Source organism: Emydura macquarii, unplaced genomic scaffold (genome assembly GCF_026122565.2).
Source record: "Emydura macquarii macquarii isolate MOO-44397 ecotype Brisbane River unplaced genomic scaffold, CSIRO-AGI_Emac_v2 contig_820, whole genome shotgun sequence".
NCBI classification, from domain to species: Eukaryota; Metazoa; Chordata; order Testudines; family Chelidae; genus Emydura; species Emydura macquarii.
Genome location: NW_027130957.1, coordinates 793,788 through 815,256, shown reverse-complemented (window position 1 = coordinate 815,256; position 21,469 = coordinate 793,788). Strand labels below are relative to the sequence as shown.

General features: G+C 63.5%; 1 protein-coding gene and 1 long non-coding RNA gene across 2 annotated transcripts; one reads left to right on the top strand and one right to left on the bottom strand.

Moving 5' to 3' along the window:
* Positions 1 to 1,076: 1,076 nt before the first annotated feature.
* LOC137149717 (uncharacterized) lies at positions 1,077 to 4,688 on the bottom strand. Its single transcript, XR_010918827.1, has 2 exons — positions 4,577 to 4,688; positions 1,077 to 1,311 (listed from the first exon to the last, which is right to left on the bottom strand). It is a non-coding gene; the product is annotated as an uncharacterized lncRNA (long non-coding RNA).
* On the top strand, positions 4,209 to 21,416 carry SYTL1 (synaptotagmin like 1). Its single transcript, XM_067543289.1, has 15 exons — positions 4,209 to 4,584; positions 10,797 to 11,237; positions 13,019 to 13,167; positions 13,777 to 13,882; positions 14,602 to 14,650; positions 15,759 to 15,801; positions 16,418 to 16,497; positions 16,855 to 16,974; positions 17,470 to 17,636; positions 18,305 to 18,407; positions 18,829 to 18,990; positions 19,352 to 19,430; positions 19,660 to 19,759; positions 20,240 to 20,445; positions 21,070 to 21,416. The coding sequence occupies exons 2-15, from the start codon at positions 11,110 to 11,112 to the stop codon at positions 21,207 to 21,209; spliced, it is 1,632 nt and encodes a 543-aa protein (XP_067399390.1). The 5' UTR covers positions 4,209 to 4,584; positions 10,797 to 11,109; the 3' UTR covers positions 21,210 to 21,416.
* The last annotated feature ends 53 nt before the right edge of the window (positions 21,417 to 21,469 follow it).

Sequence of the window (21,469 nt, the reverse complement as noted above, 5' to 3'; positions counted from 1 at the left end):
GCAGGAACCCAGCTCCTCTGAAAACCAGGCCCGAGGTGGCCCGGGATGGATACACTCCTGGGGCCAGGCCCCTCTTGAAAACGCTGGTCTAAGACTGGTTCAAGGGTTGTCAGCTGCAGATGAGAACCCAGGGGTCCTACATTTTACTGCCCCCTTCCAAACAACAAAGGCACCTTTGAGTTGGCAGCTGCTGGCCGTTACAGAGCGTGTGGCCCGTGCATAGCCGCGTCCCTTGGACAGAATTGATTCACCCCCTTCCTCAGCAGCACGACCCACAGCAGCTGGCCGAGTGTCACCGGCTCACCAGCACAGCCAGCTCCGGAGAGCGGTGGAGGCAAAAGCCCCAGCTGTCCCCAGCGTGATCTCTGTCCCTTACGCTGGTTTCATAGCTCCCTACAACCCACTGGCTGTATTCTGCTGCCCCTGGGAAAAGTTCAGGGGCATGGATTCTGGTTCCCTACTGTAATCTCATTCACACAGGTTGCAGGGGAGGGTGGATACACCCCTGGGCGGGTTTGTGCCATCTCTTTCAGCCCTCTGATTCTCAGGGTGTGTCTACACTAGGGGGAAGAAGTGTGTTTTCACCACATGCCAGCTAGCACAGGGTGACGTCCTCGTGCGGACAAGGCCTGGTACTTTTCACACCTGTTGGTTTCCCCCTAACGTTCACCTTGGCATAATAACAGGTGTGAAAATGACACCTGCCCTGCCTACACTAGGATGTTAGCACCACCTAGCACAGCTTGTTCCTGAGTGAAGTCAGGGCTACAGACTGACGTGGCTGGGGCAGGCTGGGCTGGGATTAGCAGTCTGAGGGGCAGGGAGGACTGTGTTATCAGGGGCTGGGGGTAAAAATCGTTACAATTTAAAAACTCCCCATTTCAAGGCCTGACTTAGACGCTGCTGGTATAAAAAGTGTGTGCGCGCGGGTGGAGAGGGGAGATTTGATCTGACGGGAAAACGTGCCCAATGGGCTTCATGCGGTGATGGGGGAGGGTGCTGAGAGCTCTGGAGGAAAGCAACAGACCTCTCCTGGTGACAGAGAGTGAGCGTTGGAGACCACTGTGTCTCGGGAACTAAGCTCCGGATGCTTCAGGGGAGGTGGGGAGCCCTTGGGACTCCGCAACCCAGCTCTCTGCCTTGCCGTGAGTCCCTGGCAGCAGCTCTTGGCAGAGACTTGGTCAGCCCCAGCCCAGGTGCGTTTTCCAGCTGTGCTGGGCGTCCCTTGGTCATTAGCAGCAGACTTCCTGGCTCTGATACGCAGCTGCTGGGAAAGGCCATCGGCTGCCTCCTCCTGCCCCAATGATCTTCCTGTAAATAGAGGGAATGAATCGCCTTGGGGGGGGAACCACCTGCTCCCACCTGCATGCTGGCACCGCCTCCCTCTCTGCAGCCAGGAGAATTCAGCCCAGCTCCGAGATGGCTCTGACGCAGCCAGAACCCCTGGGCCTGTCTTTTCCAGGCAGCGGGGGGCAGGGAGGCACGGCCCGCGAGGGCAGCGTGCCGCCGAGTTTCCAGTCACACTCGTTCCCGCCGTGAACACGGGCTGCGGGGAGGCTGCTCTCCCACCTGGACGCAATGGACGGACGGACGGACGGACGGGCCTGTGTGGAAATGTTCCTCTGCCTAGAGATCAGGGGTTTCCGCACCCTGGACCTGGCAGGGCTCAGTGGGGGCTCACTTAGCACCGGGTCTCTTTGGGGACCTGGCTGAAAAGGGCCCAGCATGTGGGGTGCTTAGGCCCAAGGGGGGTGGGAGGGTGTCTCTTGCATGACATGTGCTCTGGGAACTGGGCTCAGTTTAGTTCCCAAGGGGCCTAGGGTCTGCAGGGCTGAATGGAGGTTTTCCAGCCCCGATGGTCCTGGGACCATACCCTGGGACCATGTCCTGGGGCTGCTTTGTGTCTGGCTCCTGGCACCAAGCCTGCGTCTAGCCAATCAGCAAGGCAGGGTTTCTTGCTCCAAGCGACAAGGATGGTGATGGGCTGCAAGAACCCACTGCAGGTAAACTGGGGGTCTGGGCAACCGAGAGCCCCTTGTATGGAGCTAGGGCTCCCAGGTGGCCATGCGAGGGGAGGGGGATGGAGGCAGGCAGAAAGACACCTTGCAGTGATGGGGGATGGCGCCGTTGGGGAGGGGGGTAGTTTGGGGCTGAGAATGCAGCAGACCCAAGACGCCGTCGGCCCAGCCACACGTCCCTGGGAGACGGGGCTCTGGCCGTGGGCTGCGGGCGGGTCGGTTACACGCAGCAGGTTGGTGACGTTTTCCTCGCACTGTTATTTTTATGCCCTGAGGTGCACAAAAGGCCCCGCCAGAGCCCTGTGCAAAGCGGGGCGTACGGCACAGGCCCTGAACTCCCCTCCCCACGGCCAGGCCCAGCACAGACACCCCAGATCTCCGGGGGACCCTGCCTCTGAACTTGGCAGCTGCTCCCCAGCGCCGGGGCGGCCCATGCTCCGGGAAGGGGCGTGGGAGCGTGGGGTGGTGCCCCCTGCGGGGGCTGAGTTCTTGCGCCTGGGCTCTTGCTTTCGTTCCCCCTCGTTCTCAGCAAGCCACACGGGACGGACGGTCTGACGCAAACCCGACCCTCTGCAAGATCGCGCCCAGTGTAAGGCAGGTTCCCTGGCCCTGCTTCCTCCCAGCTCCGTGCGGGTGACCCTGGCTTCCTAATTCAGATCAAAAGGATTTCCCCCTCCCTGCTCTGTGGGCTTTGGCTGTTCCCTGGCGTCTTCCCCAGGAATCAAAGGGGAATTCTCCTCCCCCCTTCGTTTGCATGCCGGGATTCTCCTTGCAGCAGGGGCAATGGGTTCTGCAGGCTGGGCTGGCCGGGGGTCACGGGACGCCCCCAGCAAGCTTCAAAATGGGGCCTGCCCCCTCCACCGGACAGTGAAACTCCCCCCTTCCTCTCAGAGGAAGCAGAGAAGTGGGAGAGCCCCCTGGGTGGGGTCCCCGGGTGCACAGGCCCTGCCTGGCATCTCCTCTCGTCCCCATGGAGCAGGAGACCCCGCTGGGGGGAGCAGAGCTGGAGACTCTGGGGTGCAGTCGGGGGCTGGTGTTTCACCAGCGCTAGAGCCTCCGCAAGAGCTCACGTGTGCCCCCTTGTGGCCACAGATGACGGGAGCCCAATGCCCGAGTGGCGAGGCCTGTCCTAGGGGGGCCGGCTGGGTTTGCCCCCCGCTGCTTTGTGCCCCCCGCGGCTGGCCTGGGGCCGGGGAGAAGCAGGTCCCTGGGAGGAGGATGCAGGATCTGAGCACACTCATGAAAACTGCTGCTGCCTCACGGGGGAAGATGCTCTGACGTCTCGTCCTGCTGTGGTCACCAGGGCCCTTGGCCTGGGCCTGGGGGTGCTGATTTCTGCCCTGTCCCCTCCGCAGAGCCGGACCGGGGTCCAGCCTGGGACCCGCCAAACGAGCCCGTCTGCGGGGAGGGAGCGGCAGGAAGGAGGCTTTGAAAGCCCAGGTCCTGCTGCCAGGGCCCAGCCCCCCAGGGGTGCGCGGCCCGGAGATGGGAGCCGGGCCCTGGCCCGGGGGCTGCCCCTCACGCCCGGTGGAAGCGAGCAGGAGGCTTCTGGCTGGGGGCGGTTAATAGCCCCTCTCCAGAGAGAGGTGCTGAGCCCCTGCAGAACAGCGAGACAAGACTCCCGGGCTGCACGAAGGGCCCCGCCGCCCCTGCCGAGGGTGGGCAGGACTTTCCGCCGGGAGCCCCTCGACCATGGACAGCACCGGCCCCCCAGGGTGTGATGAGGGGGGCCGAGGACCCGACTGCACATGCTGGGGGGGGGGCGGGGGCTGCGTCCCCCTATAGCCAGAGGGGCAGAGAGCAGCGGGCAAGGGGCACCATGGCCGGCTGCGTGGCGCGGCGACTCCCCTGAGCCTCTGCGTGTGGCCCGGCGGGCACGGCCTGGGGCACTGAGCTGACCCCCCCCAAGCCACAGGCGGGAGGGGGAAGGCACTCGGCCTGGGGGAAGGACGCAGGCTCAGCTCAGTTTATCCCCGCCAACCTTGGGGTACTGGGTTACTCCTTCCCCAGTGACGGCGGGGTGCCCCCCGGTTCTGGGGGAGCCCTCGTGGGCCTGGCCGGGAGGGGGGTGGGGGCGGGCAGCAATTCAGAGGGGAAGGGATGGGGGGAAGGGCTTTGTATGGTGCTGGCACCTAAGGATCCTCCATCAGGATCAGGCCCCCTCCTGCTGGCTGCCCAGGCGGCCGGACCCTGCCCTGAAGAGCTCCGGGTCCAGCCGGGTCCGGCCCTGGGCTGCAGAGACTCCCCGCCCAGCACGCGTGGCGGCCCCACCCGCGGCTCTGCCACCCGCCAGTCCGGTCCAGCGGGCGGCTCTGGCTCCAGGCCCTAGTTTCCTCTCGGCTGTGTGGGGCGGTGTTTCCTCCCCTCTGCGGTTGACTCAGCCTTAGGTCTCCTGCCGAGGCTGCAGCCGCGCAGTTTTGCAAACACAGCCGGGGTGGGGGTGACGGAAGAGAGCAAACTTCTGCTCCTCCGGAGCCGGCTCAGGGCCCCTGGGGAGGTGCCAGCAAGGCCCCAGCTCACCTGGCCGCCTGCTCGTCCCTGCAGCGCCGGGCACCCACCTGGACAGGTAACGCGGCGTCCTGCGCCCTCCACCTGTGCAAAGACTGGAGGGGGTTAGGAAGGCACAAAAGAAGCCGGAGCCTGCAGGGTCCGATGCAGCCGGCCCCCCCCCCCCCCGCAGGCCTTGTACCTCGCCCCTACCTGCAGGGGGGGAGCCCGGGGGAGCCAGGGGGTGGCTGGCTGGCTGGCTGGCTGAGCCGGAGAAGGAGAACTTTGCGCTGGGCTCACGGGTAGTTTCTGTCCTGGCTGCTGTTCCCACACCCATGCCTGGCTGGTCTGTTGGGAAACACCGTGAAGAAGGCTGCGGGGGAGGGGGTGGTGTGGGGAGCTGGCTGCCGGGACTGCCCCACAGATCTGCAGCATGCCAGGCCTCCCTGGCCCATCTTCCTCCTTCCTGCCCACAGCACTGGCCGGGCCAGGCCAATGGGCTGGGGTACAGCTGGGGGTGGGGATGCAGAGTCTCTGAGGACTGGGCGCACCCTACTTCCTGGGCACCAAGGCTCCACTTCTGCTGGAAGGGGCTGGAGTTGTGCTGGGTGCTGCAGGAGCCGGCGTAGCTGCCCTGCCGTGGGGGCTGTTCTCTGGGCGGGATCTGAAACCACGGCCACAGTGGCCAGGGGCGGGTGGTCAGGGTGGAAACCAAAGACACAGGGGACCAGATGGAAAGCAGGGATGAGCGTATCTCTGTGCACGGAGTGATGTTGTGCGCTGTGAAACAGCTGCTGCGTCTCACCCCAGAGGTGGCCGCATTGCTGGGCTGACCGGGGGGGGGGGGGGGGGAAGAGCCTGGTGTGTGGCTGAGAGTTGTTCAAGCCTGGGAAGCGCTCTGGGCACACTCTGTGTTTAAGCTCCTGGTGCACCTCTCTGGAGGGACGGGCGCGTCTCTGCTTGGGGCTGTGGGTCGTGAGTGGGGCTGTGTCTGTGCGTTGCTGGCCCTGCTTCAGCCAGGTTTATTCCGGGCACTCTGCCTCAGCTCGACGGAGTCGCTTTGGTAAACAAACAGGGCTGGCATTCCGCGCCCCCGGAGCCGCATGTGCCACCCCCGGGCGCCCCAGCCGGGCACAGCAGCAAAACCCCAGCGAGCATCTCTAGCGGGACGGTCAGACCTCAGCCTGGTGTGGTGGCCCCTCTCGCGGAGAGGTGCATGGGCTTCGTATGCAGCCAGTAAACAGGATGCTGCCTGTGGTGGAGCCCAGCTTGAAGCCCACGGAGGGGGCGAGCAGAGACAGCAGGAACCTCCTCCAGGTGCTCACGGTGCCCTGGACCACCCTGGCTCCTTCATTCGCTGCTGAAATGCAGCCACCTCTGGGGAGGACGGAGCAGGGCTCAGCTGAGCACACTGGCCCAGGCCCCCTACCCTCATGATCTGTGTCATGAAATCCCTGCGGGCTGGAGAGTGCAGACAAGGCCTTGTTTTGTCAAGTCTCTTCCCAGAGACCCCAACTTCTCTGTCTTGGAAGGACGAAGGGGAGCAGTGGGGGGCAAAAAACCTACCTGGCTTCAAGACTGAGCTTGCTAAGTGTCCGGAGGGGATGGGATGGGATGATGAGGCTGCCTGCAGGGGCGGGTAGCCTGGCAAATATCTCCCACAGCTGGGGACGGGACACTGGATGGGGGGGGCTCTGAGTTGCTACAGAGAATTCTTTCCCAGGTGTCTGGCTGGTGGGGCTTGCCCACATGGTCGGGGTCTAACTGAGCACCAGATTTGGGGTTGGGAAGGAGTTTTCCCCTCAGGTCAGAGTGGCAGAGACCCTGGGGGATTTGCGCTGTCCTCTGCAGCGTGGGGCACGGATCACCTGCAGGTTTCAACCAGTGGATTCTCTGCAATTTGACGTCTTTAAACCATGATTTGAGGACTTCAGGAACTCAGCCAGAGGTTCGGGGTCTGTTCCAGGCGAGGTTCTGTGGCCTGCGATGTGCAGGAGGTCAGACTAGATGGTCCCGTAAAGTCTACGAGCCATCCCAGCCGCGAGGCAGACGTCTGCTCCCAGGTCCAGCTGCAGGCTGGGCCAGGGGTCGGCCCCTCTTCTCCCTTGCAGCTGGCTTTGTTTTCACCTGTCCCGGCTTGTCTGACATCCTCATGTGCCGGCTGCGCCCAGGATCTTCATGCGGGGGGAACCTGCCACCTTCTCCCCTGACTTCTGGCTCAGCAGCAGTGGGAGAGGGGCAGTGGTGGGCCCGGAGATGGAGAGTTGGTCCTCGTGCATCTGGGGCGAGAGGGTGCGTGAGGGGGAGTCCAGGGGCTGCGTGTCGTGGGCAGGGGGAAGGCGCCGCGTGTGTGTAGAGGGGGTCTGGAGACAGGCATGTGTTCCGGGGGGGGCTCCTCGGCCCCGTCTCCGTAGCAGTCCTTGGTTAGGGCGAGGGGATGCCTCGAGTCAGGGGCCGGGAGGAGAAGGGCAGGGATTCCCCCAGGGGAAGCAGCAGAGAGAGAGCCTGGTGCAAGATACCCCGGCAAAGGGCAGCGCTCGCTGGGAGAGAGCCGCCAGCCCTCCCCGGTGATCTAACCCGCAGCCAGGAGGGGGCTGGGGCTGAGTGCTGGGCCTCCCGTCCCAGGGGCAGCCCGGGCACCGGGTCCCCCTATGCTGTGCTCGGAGACGGGGCAGGACGGGAGGGCGGAGCTGGCGCGCCTCGCTTCCCGGTGCCATCCCGCCCGTGCCTGCAGGGGCTGGGGGTAGCAGGCTGGGACCTGCTGCTGGCTTTCAGCTTTCCTGGTCCACGCCCTCCCCCCCTTCCCGCAGGGCTGCCCTTGTGCAGTGTGGGCATGGGGGGGGGGGGGGCAGAGAGAGGGCAGGCAGCTGCCAGTGGGCTGCCCCTGCACGGACCGGCTGGAGATGCTGGGGTTGCACAGCAGGCCCGGCTCCCCACCCCCGTGTGGGCCGCACACGGCTAGGAGAATGCCAGCTCCCCGTCCTGCCCCACGCCAGGTGAACCGAGCCAGGGCTGCACCTCCCTGCTGGCACCCAGCCCTGCGCTGCTCTCCTGGGACAGAGGCAGGCAAATCCCGCCCTGGAGCCCTGGGCTGGACTGGATTCCAGCCCTGCTCCTCCTGCATATGGAGGGGGGCAGGCCGGGGGAGCGGGCATTCTCCCCCAGCCGTACCCAACCCCTGCAGGCCGGAGGAGGGGGAGCCGGTCCTTGCCCAGAGGAAGGTGTCTGGGGCCTTCCTGTGGTACTGATGTTGGCACCTTTCCCAGTGCCTGGGTGATGCCCAGAGCCACCTGCACCCACACGGGCCTGGCGCTTCCTGCGTGGTGTGTCTTGCTCCTTTGACTCTGCAAATGTTTTCCTTTTGGGAGGGGTGTTGCATTATGCCCCATCCCCCTCCCTGCTGCCTGTCCCGTTAAATACCAGCCTGCTCAGCAATGGGGAGGGCACCGCCCAGGCGCAGGAGCCAGTCGGACTCGTACCCCTCGGTGCGAAATCCCACGGCACAGACGCTGCCCGTCCCCCTGCAGTCGGACGCCTGGCTCCCGCCTGGTCTGTGCTGTGCCAGGGTGGGCGTTGCCAGTCTGCCGTGGGCCACACGGGCGCCTGCCCACACCTAGCCTCAGCCTCCACGCGGGGTTCAAAGCTTACACGGCACGTGGCAGTGCCTCCAGCGTGGGTTTGCCGGCCGCCCCCAGCCCTAGACGCTGCGGGCACGGACTGGCTGCCGTGGGCCAGCTGGAGTCCTCAGAGCAAACCGGCCCTCTGATTGCCCCCCAGCAGCCAGAGGAGAAGGGATGGAGCTAGGCAAAGAACCCGGGAGTTTCCGGCTCCGAGCCCCGGGCTCTGTCCACTAAGCCACGGTGGGCGAGCATCGCACAGGCTGCTGGCAAGGGCTTAATTCTGAGCCTGGCGCTATTGCAGCCACTTCCCTGCCCGCGTGTGACATGCGATCTCATTTCCTCGTCGCTCCGCTCCATGGCAGGCAGCGGACTGGGCCATGCCCCTTCGCCCCCCTGGGGCTGCTTCTGATGCAACCGCCCTCGGTCCTGTCCCGTAAAGCGCTTTCCTAATGCAAACTGCAGGGACAGGTCTGCACAGCTCGCTCGCTGTGTGGCAACAACCACACGCGCTGCAGCCCGGGAGCTGGCGTCTCTCTCTGCCGGCTAGGCTAAAGTCAGACCTCGGCTCTCAGCGGTGTGTGTGAAATGAGTTTGGGGGGGTCTCAGTCCGATCCCTGCTGGCCACATCCCAGAAACCAGCGTTGCACCTGGCACTTGCTAGTTCCTATGTGGGCAGTCTCGACATGAGACTGAACGCCCCCCTGGGCTCCCCACAGCAGGAAACTCCAGCTCTCCCGTGCCCACCTGAAAAGCCTCTCTTGCTGGTGCCATGCCACAGCGTTGCAACACAGCCACAAAATGCACCGGCCCTTAAAGGTACAGCGACATACTTTGCTGCTCCAGGAAAGGTTCACCTCCCTGGCTGCCCTCTGGAAAAACCCAGGGATGACTGGCAACCCTAAGCGCTCCCCGGGCCACATCATCCGGCAGGGCGGGGTGCAGCCCTGACATGGGCAGAACTAACTGAGCAAACACCCTTTGCAAACACTGACTCTGCAGGGTGCTAACAACACAGCCGGCTGGCTCCCGGCTGTTGAGTTGGCTGGCCCGGGGTCAGGCTCCCCTGCTGCGTCTGGCTTGTGGATTTAGTGGGGCTCTGCTAGAGGCAAGGCGAGGGCTGTCTGGGTCGCCTGGCGCTGGACTCTCTCACCGATGACACTGGCCAGGTCTCCAGGGAGCTGCTCCAGGGAGCTGCTTGAGCTGCTTTTTGGTTTAATTGTTTGGGGCCACATAAAACCCCTGTGGAAGCCGGGGCGATTCCTACGGACAGTACTGGGAATTGCACCCCCTTTCTCCAGGCCTGAGTCTAGCCCAGTCATCAGTGCCATGTTGCATCCTCTCTGTTGCAAATGTCCAGAGAGCTCTGAGTGAGAACGCTGCGCGGACCCTGCCGCTGTGTGTCTGAGGAGGCAGCTAGGTGTCTGTTCTTGGCTCTGCCACTGACGCTCTGGGGCAAATTGTTTCCCTGCTCTGTGCCTCAGTTTCCCCCTCGGCAATAATGCCCGTCACCGGCGAGGCTTTGCGAACCAGTGGCTGAGGTGCAGTGAGTTCTTTGCGCGGAAGGGGCAGAGAAATGCTGGATGTTTTATTCCTCCCTTCAGACCTCACTTTGTGGCTGCCCCGTTCTAGCCCCAGGCGGCTGGATGGCCGTGAGCTGAACCGGGCAGTTTACGACAGTCACGGATGTCTCTTCGGGGCCTTCGTTGCAGGCAGTAATGAGGAAACCAGCAGCACTGTGTGGGTGGGGTGGGGGCGGGGGTGACATTGCATGAGGCAGGAAGGAGGCGTCTGGCGGCGAGATCTGCCCTGGAGGTGACGGTTAAGAAGCTAACAGAGGCTTTTCCCTCCCAGTGTGTCCCGTCAATCCCCAGGAGATGGCCCAGAGGGCCGGGCAGGAAGTGCCCCTCGGGCACTAGCCAGGAGGAGCTGAGCTTGTGCTGGGTGAGCCTGGCACAGGTCATGGTGTAGCTGGCTTCGACTGATCGCAACCTGCCCGGCTGGTCTTGGCAAGGGCAGTTTCCCAGCAGCTGAGGGCTGAGCCCAGGCCTGGGGCCCAGGACTCCTGAGGTCTGTTCCCAGCTCCGCCGCTGCAGGGGGGCGGTTAGAAAGTGCCTGCGGGGCTGCAGAGGGTGTTCCCGATTTGCAGAGCCCGGCGTGCTGCCCTGCACCCATCCAGGCCTCCGGGGGCTATTTAGGTGGAGCCGCCGAGACTCATTTCGTCGGGGGCCGGCTGTGTGAGGAGCCGGAGCCGGACCTGTGCACTGGGGGGTGGGGAAAGGCCTGTCTTAGGGGGAAGCTGCAGCTGAGCAATGGCGAGGGAGGGGACACCGGGTCTGCCCCTGAGCGGCAGGCCCCAGACACCCTGCAGCTCCCCGGCTCTCTACAGGAGAAGGGTGTTAGCTGGCCGGAGGAGTCAGCTCCTTCGGGACGCGCGCCCGCCCCCCCGGGCAGCGGTGCAAGTCCAGCCCCTCACAACGGTACCGCTTGGCAGCGCATCCGACCCGGCCTGGCTCCAGGGTCCCTCAGAAGCGGGGAGCAGATCTGGAGCTGGCGGCTGGGCCCCCCCGGCCCTTTCCTTCCCCTTGTGCTCCCGCCCCATTCTGCCTCGAGAAGGGCTCGGGGGTCCAAGGGGCCTCATGTGTCCTCAGCAATTCTGGCCTTGTCTCTGCAGGCGCTCGGGATGGAGTGTGACCTGCTTCCGGGCCCCCGGAGCAGCGTGGACCAGAACTGAGGCTGCTGCCTGCTCTCCTGCCCCTGTGTTGGGAGCGCCGGGCTACCTACGCGCCCTGCCGGGGTGGCGGAATGGCTTTAGCCGACGGCTGCCCGTCGCCCCCGGGGGTCTGTGGTGGGAAGTGACGGGCCGAAGGCGCCTGGGACGGGGCTGAAACGCGGTGCTTGTTCTTGGACTCGCCGTGCGTCCGGAGGAGGGCCCCGGGAGGCGCTGCTCGGCCCCAGGACGGCGCCGTCTGCTCCCTGGGCGCGCCATGGACCAGGACATAGACACCGAGGCGCTGCTGGACCTGAGCTTCCTGACGGAGGAGGAGCAGGAGGCCATCGTGGAGGTGCTGCGGAGGGACTCGCGGCTCAGAGTGCTGGAGGAGGGGCGCATCAGGTGAGAGCCGGAGAAGCAGTCGGGTTCGCACCTCGTCTGCGCGCACACGTGCGCTGCATTAGCTGAACTGGGGCAGGCTTTCGTTCCAGTTTGAGCGGCTTATTTCTTTTTAGCTTAAGCTGGTTCCCGGTTGATTTAAGCTCGACTCAAACAAGCCGGAACAAGAGTGGCCGGGCGGGCTTTAAATAGCACGTTCTTCCCTGCGGAAAGGTGGGGATGGCCACTGAGACAGCGACTCCGCTCCTGTGCTTGCGGCCCCAGCGCCCAGCCAGCACGTACCTTGATGTGTCAAATAGCAACACCCAGCTCGATGTCATCAGCAGCGCTCAAAGCAACATGCAAAGGACATCAGCCGCATTATCCCCCTTTGTACAGATGGGGAAACTGAGGCACAGAGCAGGGAAGTGACTTGCCCCGGGTCACCCAGCAGCAGAGCCGGGAATAGTACCCAGGTCTGCTAAATCCTGACTGATGCTCGATCCACTAGGCCACGCTGCCTTCCAAGTCACGGGCAATGCAATACCCCACCTGGGCTTAACTCAGATAGCTACATGGAGGTAAAATCCACAGCCCCTCACTGCCACACGGATTTTGCACTGGGCTCGCACTCTCCCTGTAAGAACCCGCCTCTCTTTGCAGTGAAGACACAGGGCAAGTTGCGGACGTGAAATTGTGCATGTGTCCTCGCCCTGCACTTGCTCGGAGAAGGAGCCATGTGTCGCTAGCCTGTTCTCGCTCACGCTGCTTTATTCACCACTTGGCACCGTGGCTGCATCTTCCCGAGGTTAAAAGGCTTAAAAGGTTCATTTTTAGGCTTCACCTCGCCCAGCAAACACAGGTTAAAACTGCAACAGCTGTGTCCACACTAGGTTTTGGTAACACGTTTTTAGAAACACGCCTTGTTTCCTACTGTGGATGCGGCCCTAGTGTAGACACAGTTTTGCTATCGTAAGGTTTTATCCTGCTGCGCATCACCTTAGCGTCTGGGTGTGTAAACGCAATGGCACAGATGTCCCTAATGGATTTCATGGAGACTCTCCCTCATAATAACTCGGCTTGGGGGAGGCTTGTTAGTTTGGTTTTTTAAGATTGGGTTTTTTGTTTTGTTGGTTGGTGGTTGGAGTTTGGTAGTGTCAGGGTCTGGGGGATCAGCTTCAGGATTGGGGTGCAGGGCGAACCTTATCGGGTTTGGGGCAGAGGGGAGATTAGCATTGGGGTGCAGGGGATCAGCATCAGGGTTTGGGGTACAGGAGGTGCCAGCGTTGGGGTGCAGGGGGATCAGCATCGAGGTTTGGGGTGCGGAAGATAGAAGTGGCTGCTAGTGCTGCGTGTATCATTCGTACCGTGGAAAGGCTTTTTCAAAGCAGACAGGGTTTGCCGTGTTTCTTACGGCTGCTCAGACTCGGTTGGCCTGCTCCCCTTCTGGGAGGTTGTTCCAGTCCCCTGCAGAGCCTGCTGGCTGCCGTGTTGGACCATGGGGGAGCCTGGGGTTGGCCGTGGGCAGCTAACACGTTTGTAGATGAGTTCAGCTGAGCACGGGTTTAAAAAAGGCCATTGGTCCTAGTCTAGTCAGGGTGCTGTACAGAGGGGCCTGTGTCTCCTGGCCGCCAGGGCGTGGGGTGGAACAGATGGTTTTGGGGGGATGAAAGCCCAGCTGCTTTCATCTGAAGCAGGAAGGACTCCAGCAGCGGCCTGTGGTTGCTAGTTCGTGCCCGGTGCCGTGATGCAACAAGCATGTTTCCGGGATATGGCTCAAACATTCCCCTTCTCCTCGCCCCTAGCAAACTGCGCGAGTCCGTTGCTGATCCCAGCCAGCTGAAGAGCCTGACCGGGGACTGGTTCTGCGACGTCCGCTCCAAGCGGCACCGGCACAATCACTTCGGGTCCGATATCGTTCGGGCCTCCATCCGCCGGAAGAAGAAACCCAAAGGTCAGAGCGGGGCGAGGGTGTGGCCGGTGACCTCGCTGGGGTTGCAGTGGGGCTTCTACTGGGTGACTAGTGGAGGAGGGGGACCCGGCACTACACGCTGCCTGAGCTGAGGCATGCTGGGCAAATCCTCCTCAGAGGGCTGCATTGCCGGCCCAGCCTGTGTTGCTCTCCCTTGCCACAGTTCTGAAAATGGAGGAGGCCCTGGCCTCCCAGGAGCAAGGAAACGCTTCTGCATCTGACCCATGGTGAGCTGCCCAGCCTGAAATCCCGGGGTGAGCCCTGATGTCCATGGGCCGTCCGGCTGGCTAGCAGGGCAGCTGAGCCTCTGGACTCTCACAGCTGATGGGCTGATGTTAGTTAGGGCTTCCTGTCCCCTGTCAGCCTGCTGTACTGTCAGGCTGTCGCCATCTAGTGGCCGCAGCTTGCAGGGACGCTGGTGAAGGACCCAGCTTTGTCCCAGGGGGGGCATCACACTTGAGACGCCCCGACTTCAGCCACCTGGGACTCAGATGCTGGCCGAGGAGTCTCCAGGATGGGCCAGACAAGGGAGGGGGAGATGTTGCGTCAGGCCCTTCAGATGCCCCCCTGCTGTATTATCACTGTGAGCAGGTGAGCGGGAGCTGAAGCACAGCGCCAGCGTGGGGGACCTGGATGTGATCAGTGAGCCGGCGTCCGAGGAGGAGGGCACGTTGGAGGTGCCAAATGCTGAGAACAGGTGAGAAGCTTTTCGGCTTAAGTGGAGAGAGGAGGAGTTGGGGGTGTGTGTGTGTGTGTGTGTTCGTGCACACGCGTGTGTTTTTGCATGCGTGTGTGTGTGTGTGCACGTCCAGTTGTGCAAAGGGAAGGAGCATGCATTGGTAGCAGTTTCCTGATGCCATGCACTCCTCTGCTGCGTGTGCAACGGTGGGAGCGGAGGGGGATGTCTGCAGGCTCCAGGCAGAGAGGGGTGGGAAGGGCTCATCAGTGGGGCTTAGGGAGGGTTGTGTGTGGAGGAGAATCTCGACTGGCCGACGGGGAGCAGGGGGAGTGAGGTGTCGGCTGCTGTTGGCATCCTCTGTGTCTGCAAAGCTCGGTGTCCCCTTCCAGAGAGCGGGTTAGGTGCTACGGGGCTGCGGGTGGCAGGGAGAAATGGGTGGGGCAGGCAGGAGGGAGGTTGAAACAGACGATTGGGCCGAAGAGGGAAAGGAGCAGAAACAGAGGGGGAGATAAATATGTGGGCAGCCACAAAGGGGGCGGGAGAGATGGCCAGACAGCCCCAGATGGAGGCTGAGCCCAGGAGGGCAGCGCTGTGTACAGTCTCTCATGCCCCCACCCTTTGCAAGACGGGTCTTATGAACAGCGGGCCGGGGTGCGTGCTCCTAGCGGGAGGAAGCCAGACATCTTATTAGCCTGGGGACTTGTGCAGAAGGGACTCATCGGTTTCTCCTCTCGCAGGCTTCCCAAAGAGGTCGCGCATCAGCTGCCCCAGCCCAGAGAGACTCAGGTCAGTCGAGCCTGGTGAGGTGGGTGATTAGTGGTGTGGTCACAGGAATTACGGCCCGCCCCATCCTGGTTAAGGCTGGGCCTTGTCTAGTGAGGGACCATCACCGCCGAGGTGCTGCAGCATTGGCAACCCGGGGCCGGCTGTAGGGGTCTGGGACTTCACTCTGCGTCCCATGCCCAAGCACTGACATTGGGGCCACCTGGTTAAAATCACCAGAGGCTGGGAAATGCAAAAGCTGGGCTGCCTGCCGGCATGGAAATACCACGTGAGCTGCACGTTTAACCGGAAAAGCAGGCTTAGGTGTTTCTACAGGCATCCAGCACGCTGGGCTTACGTTACTGTCGAGATGTGCCCTGACTTGCCATTTTCAGACACTTCCCAGTCCTTGGCTAGGCTCCATTGCCTCTGCAGGAACGAGGCTTTTTGCAATGCACGTCCTTGGTTCCTTCCTCCCCTCTCCCAGGAAAGCCAGTGACCTGGTACAAGGCAGGCATTCCAATGGCCTTCGACCTTCCTCTGTCTGGGGAGAGGGGCTGCAAACAACTCACAAATCTTCCACTCCCCGGGTGATACCAAGAGCTGGAGCCAAGCTGCGGAGTTCAGCAGCGGATCCGGAGCTGAGCTTTCCCAGAGTTTGGGGAGCCCAGCTGGGTCCGTCTGTGGCCAGTACCACGGGTCCGTGGATTTATTCTGGTGAAACTCACAACATTAGAAACGTCCCTAAAACCCCAACGAACGTCCTTTAGAGAGTGTGCTTTACACCTCCAGAGCAAACCGGCCCCATGCTACAGAGGACCCGGGGTCTTATTTGCATAATTTAAACTGACAAAGCATGTTTTGCATATACAAATGATATGGAAAGTGCCCTCGTGTGTGTGTGTGTGTGTGTGTGTGTGTGTGTGTGTGTGTGTGTGTTGCTTTTTTGCTGCTGTCAGTGTTACTTGGTGAATTTCCTAGTTCTGCGACACCACAGGCTGAAGATCTTGGATCGTCGTTAATGTGATTTGCATATGCAGATCAGCCCAATTAGAATAGTTCCCCACGGAACCCATGGGAAGCGGCGTTGGCCTGTTCGGTGTCTCTCTAACCAGCTCTCTTGTCTCTGCAGGATGCAGGCCAGGGCAGGGAACAGACTCCTGAGGTCAAGCCAGGTAAATGGCGCTGGGGCTGTTCTGGGTTGCCCTGCGCGGTGTGGGGGAGCAGGATGTTGCACCGGTGCTTGTGCAGCATGGAGGGTGGGGAGGACACCAGAGTACCTGGCCCTGGCTAACTACCGGTAGGTCTCAGATCCTCTTTTGGAGCTGCCCTCGTGCTCGGGTTCCTCTCGTGCTAACCCCGCATGGCGCTCTGAATCTCTGCAAGGCGGCGCTGCTCCAACCCCCCAGGGGGAGAGGCTCAGCGACTGCTCTCCCGCTGCTGCCGCCCACCTGTCCAGAGCGGGATTTGGGTGGGGTGAGGTTCTTGGAGAACAGAGACAACCCAGGCTCTGCTTGCCCTTTTCCCGTGGACAAGATGGGGTACACGGAGGTACGGAGATGGTCAGACACAGCTGGTCCCTACAGACTGCGTGCCCGGGGGTATCCCGGCCCGGCACCCCGTGTGCCAGCTGCATTGCCCTGGGGTGTCCCGGCCCGGCGCCCCCTGTGCCAGCTGCATTGCCCTGGGGTGTCCCGGCCCGGCGCCCCCTGTGCCAGCTGCATTGCCCGGGGGTATCCCGGCCCGGCGCCCCATGGACTGAGCTCTAACACCAGCTCTTCGTTAATGCAGAGAGCACCAACCCATTCAACAACTCGAGTGCAGAGGAAGAAGAGGTGACGACTGCTCCATCCATGGTCGTCACAGGCCAGGTAGGAAGGTGCTCAGGGCTGGTCCTTGGCCTTTTATGTCCTAGACAAACACCAGGGCAGAAATCCTCACTCCCCAAGCCTGTCCCTGCCCTCACCCTCGTCACCTACTGACAGGGCCAGGAGTGACTGGACCCTCGCCCCGGCTGTTATTAATGCACCGTCAGACCCTACTCGGTGCACGCTGGCTGCTGAAACGGCCAGCACGAGGCATTGTCAGAGTGGGGAGGCCGGGCCACTGCTCTGTCTTGGTTCTGTTCCCTGGGACGGGCTGGTCCCATGTCGGGCTGGGGCCGGTGAGGAGCAGGGATGTGTTCAGCCCACATCTCACTCGGGGCCGGTTTGCTTGGTGTTCCCCAGAGTAATGGAGCCCTGCAGCCCGGCCAGGAAGCCAGTGCGGGGTTAACCCCAAAGAGCAACAGCGTGGGCCCCTGGAACGAAGTGATGAGCTCCTCTGTGTCCAGCCTCAGCTCCTCCACGGTATGGGCCGGGGTGCGGGCGAGGGCCGGGAGTGGGCCAGGGTTGGAGGCTGTTGGAGCTTGGGGCAGAGGGTAGGATGGAAAGCTGTTGGGGACCGGTCACTGGTTGGCAGTTGGGGGGGGATGGATGGGTATCGGGCCTCTGTGTACTCTGAAGCCTACTGAGGTGTATGCTGGGGCCTCTGCTGTTCTGATAGCCCTTGGCCCTGCAAGGACAACTGCAGCTGGGAGGTCAGGAGCGGGCTCGGCTTCTGGCCCCCTTGGGCTCTGTTGATTTTAAGGCAGCGTCTCCATCAGGTGATGCAGGATTTCAATGGGCCGTCGCCATGCTCCCAGGCACCCCTCTGCATCGATCGCCGTGTCTCCACTCACCTGGCTAGCCTCTCTCTGTGCGTGGGCCCCCCAGTCTGACAGCTCTCGTTCTTTCTCGCTCTCTCTCCCCCACCATCCCACCCTGCCCCACCTGCTCTGACCCCCTCCTCGTCCCTGCCCGCAGCTGAGCGGCAGCATGATGAGCCTGTACAGCGACAGCGACCTGGGGAACGTGGAGGTGCGTGGCTGCATCCAGGTCTCCCTGCGTTACGAGGCCAAGAAAAAGGAGCTGCAGATCCAGGTCATCCAGTGCCGGGACCTGGCCGAGGCCAAGAAGCAGAGATCGGACCCGTGAGTGCCGTGGTGGGGACGGCTGGGAGGGAGCCCACATGGCCACCTGTGCTCGGCCCTTCCGTCCTGCCAACGGCCACCGGGGCTTTCCCCCTCCCCGCCGCAGCTTGGCGCTGGGCTGCCAGCTTTCCGCTGAGCAGCCAAACGTCCCCTCTCCAGACGCCCTGCCCCTGGGGCAGCCCCTGTCTGCCCACAGAGGAGCCACAGCGGGGATCCAGACGGCCTTCGGGGCATTCCTCTCCCGCAGGAATGGGACTCCTGGATTCTTTGGCCGACCTAGGCCCAGTCAAAGCCTGCCGGAGCTGGGAGATGCCCTTAACAGGGCTACAGTCGGCATCCCAAGTCTCTGCCACAGCCTGTTTCAGGCCTGCGCATCCCGGATACGGGCGGAGGTCTGGCCACATGCCCCCCGTGGCTGCGGGGAGCGGAGGCCACACGAGCTGTGTGATCTGAAAAGGTGCTGGCGATTCAGCCGGGGGCGCGCCCTTCCCCCTGGTCTGAAGGTGAGCTGTAGGGCACCGTTAGCCTCGTGCAACTGTGTCCACACGGGGGGGCTGCACCAGCGTAACTGTATTGGTAGCAAGGCTCCTACCCCTAATGAAAACCGTCCCAGCTGCCCTGGGAGCCCGGTGTTAGCCCGTGACCCCCCCCCATCTCCTCACTCCCAGGTACGTGAAGACCTACCTCCTCCCGGACAAATCCACCCACAGCAAGCGCAAAACGGCTGTCAAAAAGCGGAGCCTGGACCCCATCTTCAACGAGACCCTCAAGGTGAGTGGGGAGGGGCGGGGGCTGGGGTGGGCCCTTCCTGCTGCCCCCCTAAGGGAAATTGGAGGGGGCTTGGCCAAAGCAGCTGGTCTCGCCTGTCTCAGTGGGTTTCCCTCTCTCCCTGGATCAGGGGCGGGAAGGAGGACGGTGCAGGGGGCGGGCAGGGCTCTCTGGCATCTGGGGCAAGGAGGTTGGGTCTTAGGAAGGGGTGGGATCTGGCCAATAACAGCTGGCGGCTTGGCCCATAGGGAGGTGACTCGCCCTAGGCCCAGAGGGCACACGGGCCATGCCAGGAGGCAGCTTCCATGGGGCTGAGAGCTGGCCTGGGGTGAGGGGCGGCAGGGTCTGGGAAGTGGGAGTGGGGTGTAAACTCTGCACTGTGGGGGCCGGGGGCTGCATCGTCTCTCTTGCTCTTGGGCTGCAGTACAAGATCGAGCAGGTGGATCTCCAGGGCCGGATCCTGAACCTGTCCGTCTGGCACCATGACTCCCTGGGGCGGAACCTCTTCATGGGGGAGGTGGAACTCGCACTCAGCTCCTGGGACTGGAGCAACACGAGCCCCGAGTGGTTCAACCTGCAGCCCAGGGTGAGGGGCCCTCCTGCGGGCAATGCCTCCCCTTCCCCCATCAGCGCTGCCAGCCCCCCACGGCCTTCCAGCAGGCTGGTGGGCACCAGCTGCTCCCTGCTCAGGTCCCGGCGCCCAGGCGTGCGCGTGGGACGGCTGGTGAACCCGCCATGGCACCAGACCCCCCTGGATCCTGGCTGGGGCCAAAAAGCCAGCTGTGCGCTAAGAAAGGCCCCCGGGCACGGAGCATGTCAGCGAACGGGTGCTGCTGAAAGTCCTGCCCTGCGCGTGTGCCCCCCAATCACCCCCCCATCCCACTGCGCTTCGTGCCACGCCCAGCCATCAGCAGCTCCTGACGCCGCCTCTGCTCCTTCCCCCCCAGACTCGGGTCTCCCCGGATCTTCTCGCCAGCAGGGGCAAGCTGCACCTGGCGCTGAAGTTTATCCCCGCCGGCTCTGAAGGTGAGACTTGGGCCTGCGCCGCCCCCCCGCTGCACAACCCCTTAGGCCAGCCCCCGCTCCCCAGCCATCCACACATGGGGTGGGGGCTGTGACAGCAGTGACACTGGGCGGGTGCCGTGCTCACCGGCCGAGCCAGGGCGGCGCACAGCTCTGCGTGGGGGGGCAGACGGGGGCCCCGGCGGGGCAGGCCCCCTCCCTCACTCTCCCCTCGTCTCTTGCTCTCTTCCAGGGGCTGGGCTCCCTCCCACGGGGGAGCTGCACTTCTGGGTGAAGTCTGCCCAGAGCCTGATTCCCATCCAGAGCGGCACCATGGACTCCTTCGTTCAGTGGTAAGGTGGGGGGTGCCGCAGGCAGCAGATCCGGGGCTGGGGTGGAGGGTGACAGGCCAGGGGGGGAGGGGGGTAGGGTGCCCTGTAACCAGGCCGCACGGCAGTGGGCGCTGCCAGGGCAGCAGCGGACGAATGCAATGCCTGGACGGGGAGCCAGGCTCCCTGCTGCAGCCACTGTGGGACCGGATTATGGGGTCCCTCACCCGCCCCTGCCCCTCAGCTGACACTCCCCCCCCCCAACCTGCCTTCACCCCGGCCGCTCAACCACACCCTTCTCCCCCTGGCCGGCCCCACAGGCCGCAGCTGAGCTGCTTCCTTCCCTCCAGCTCCAAGCCCCCTGGGGCTTCCTTCCCCCCTCCCACCCCCCCCAAGCCATTGGCTCCCATGCAGGGAAACAAGCCAGTCCCCCCATTCCCCGGGGTCACCCCAGAGCACAGGGCTCCCAGCGGGCGCCCGCCTCAGGCTCTTCTCCCCCCCCAGCTACGTCCTGCCCGACGACAGCAAGACCAGCTGCCAGAAGACGCGGGTGGTGAAGCGGAGCCTGAGCCCTGCCTTCAACCACACCATGGTGTACGACGGCTTCCAGGCCAAGGACCTCAGCGAGGCCTGCGCCGAGTTCACCCTCTGGGAGCACGCCGCCTTCTCTAAGCAGCAGCTGGGCGGCATCCGGCTCAGCCTGGGCACAGGTGAGCCAGGAGCCGGGTGGGTGGCAGCGATGCCAGGCGAGGTGCAGGTGCAGGGGCTTCAGGGGTGGGGCATCCTCCATGCCAGGGGAGGGAGATGTTGAGCCCTGGCCCGTGGGGGGGAGAGGAGGGTGAGGCTGGGGCCGTGTAGACAGGGGCACCCCTGTCCCTCCCGCTGGCCCATTGCTCCAGTCCTGGCTGCATCCCTTGTCCTGCACCCCCTCCCGGCAGTTCAGTTAGCCATGGCAGGTCCCAGCAGGAGCTGGGCCTTCACCTGCCCCCTGCGCCTGTGCCCCCAGGGACCCGTGTTTATTGCCAGACCCCCAGCCCTTTGCCTAGGTGCTGCAGCTGGGCCGGGCCCCCTGGCCCGGTTTGACTTGATTCCTGTTCTGCCAGCCACTGTGGGCACAGAAGGCCGTGCGTGTTACAGGGCTGGGCCCTGGTGGCTGTGGCTAGATGGTCACAGCTTGGGCTGTGTGTGACCCACGGCGGGGGGGCTAGGGGCTGTAACCAGCAGAACTGGGCTTGGGGCAGGAGGTGGGGGAGGCTGTTCTCCCGAGTGGGGGACAGACACCCCTACACCCGCCCATGCCCAGCAGTGGACGGTGCCGCTTTGTCGTCACGCAGGAAGCAGCTACGGGCTGCCCGTCTCCTGGATGGACTCCACGGAGGAGGAGCGGCATGCCTGGGAGAGCCTGTTGGCGCAGCCCCGCCAGTGGGTGGAAGCCCTGCTGCCCCTGCGGACAAATCTCACCCCTCGGACTTAGCCCCTGCCCCCTCCGGTACTGGCTGAATGCCGCCCCCCGACCCCTGCATCAGTGCAGGGGGGCTGGGTCCCCGGGGCTGGGAATCGCTCGCGTGTCACAGAGCTGCCGGCGCCCAGGCCCGGCCTTGCCCTGTGCGATTGTACAGAAAATAAACCCCGCTGCAGCCGTGCGGGCCCAGGAGAGCCGGCAGGCTGGGTGGAGAGCTGAGCTCACGTGGCTGGTGCTGCTGGTGGGAGCATGCCCTGGGCAGCTCCCTGCCA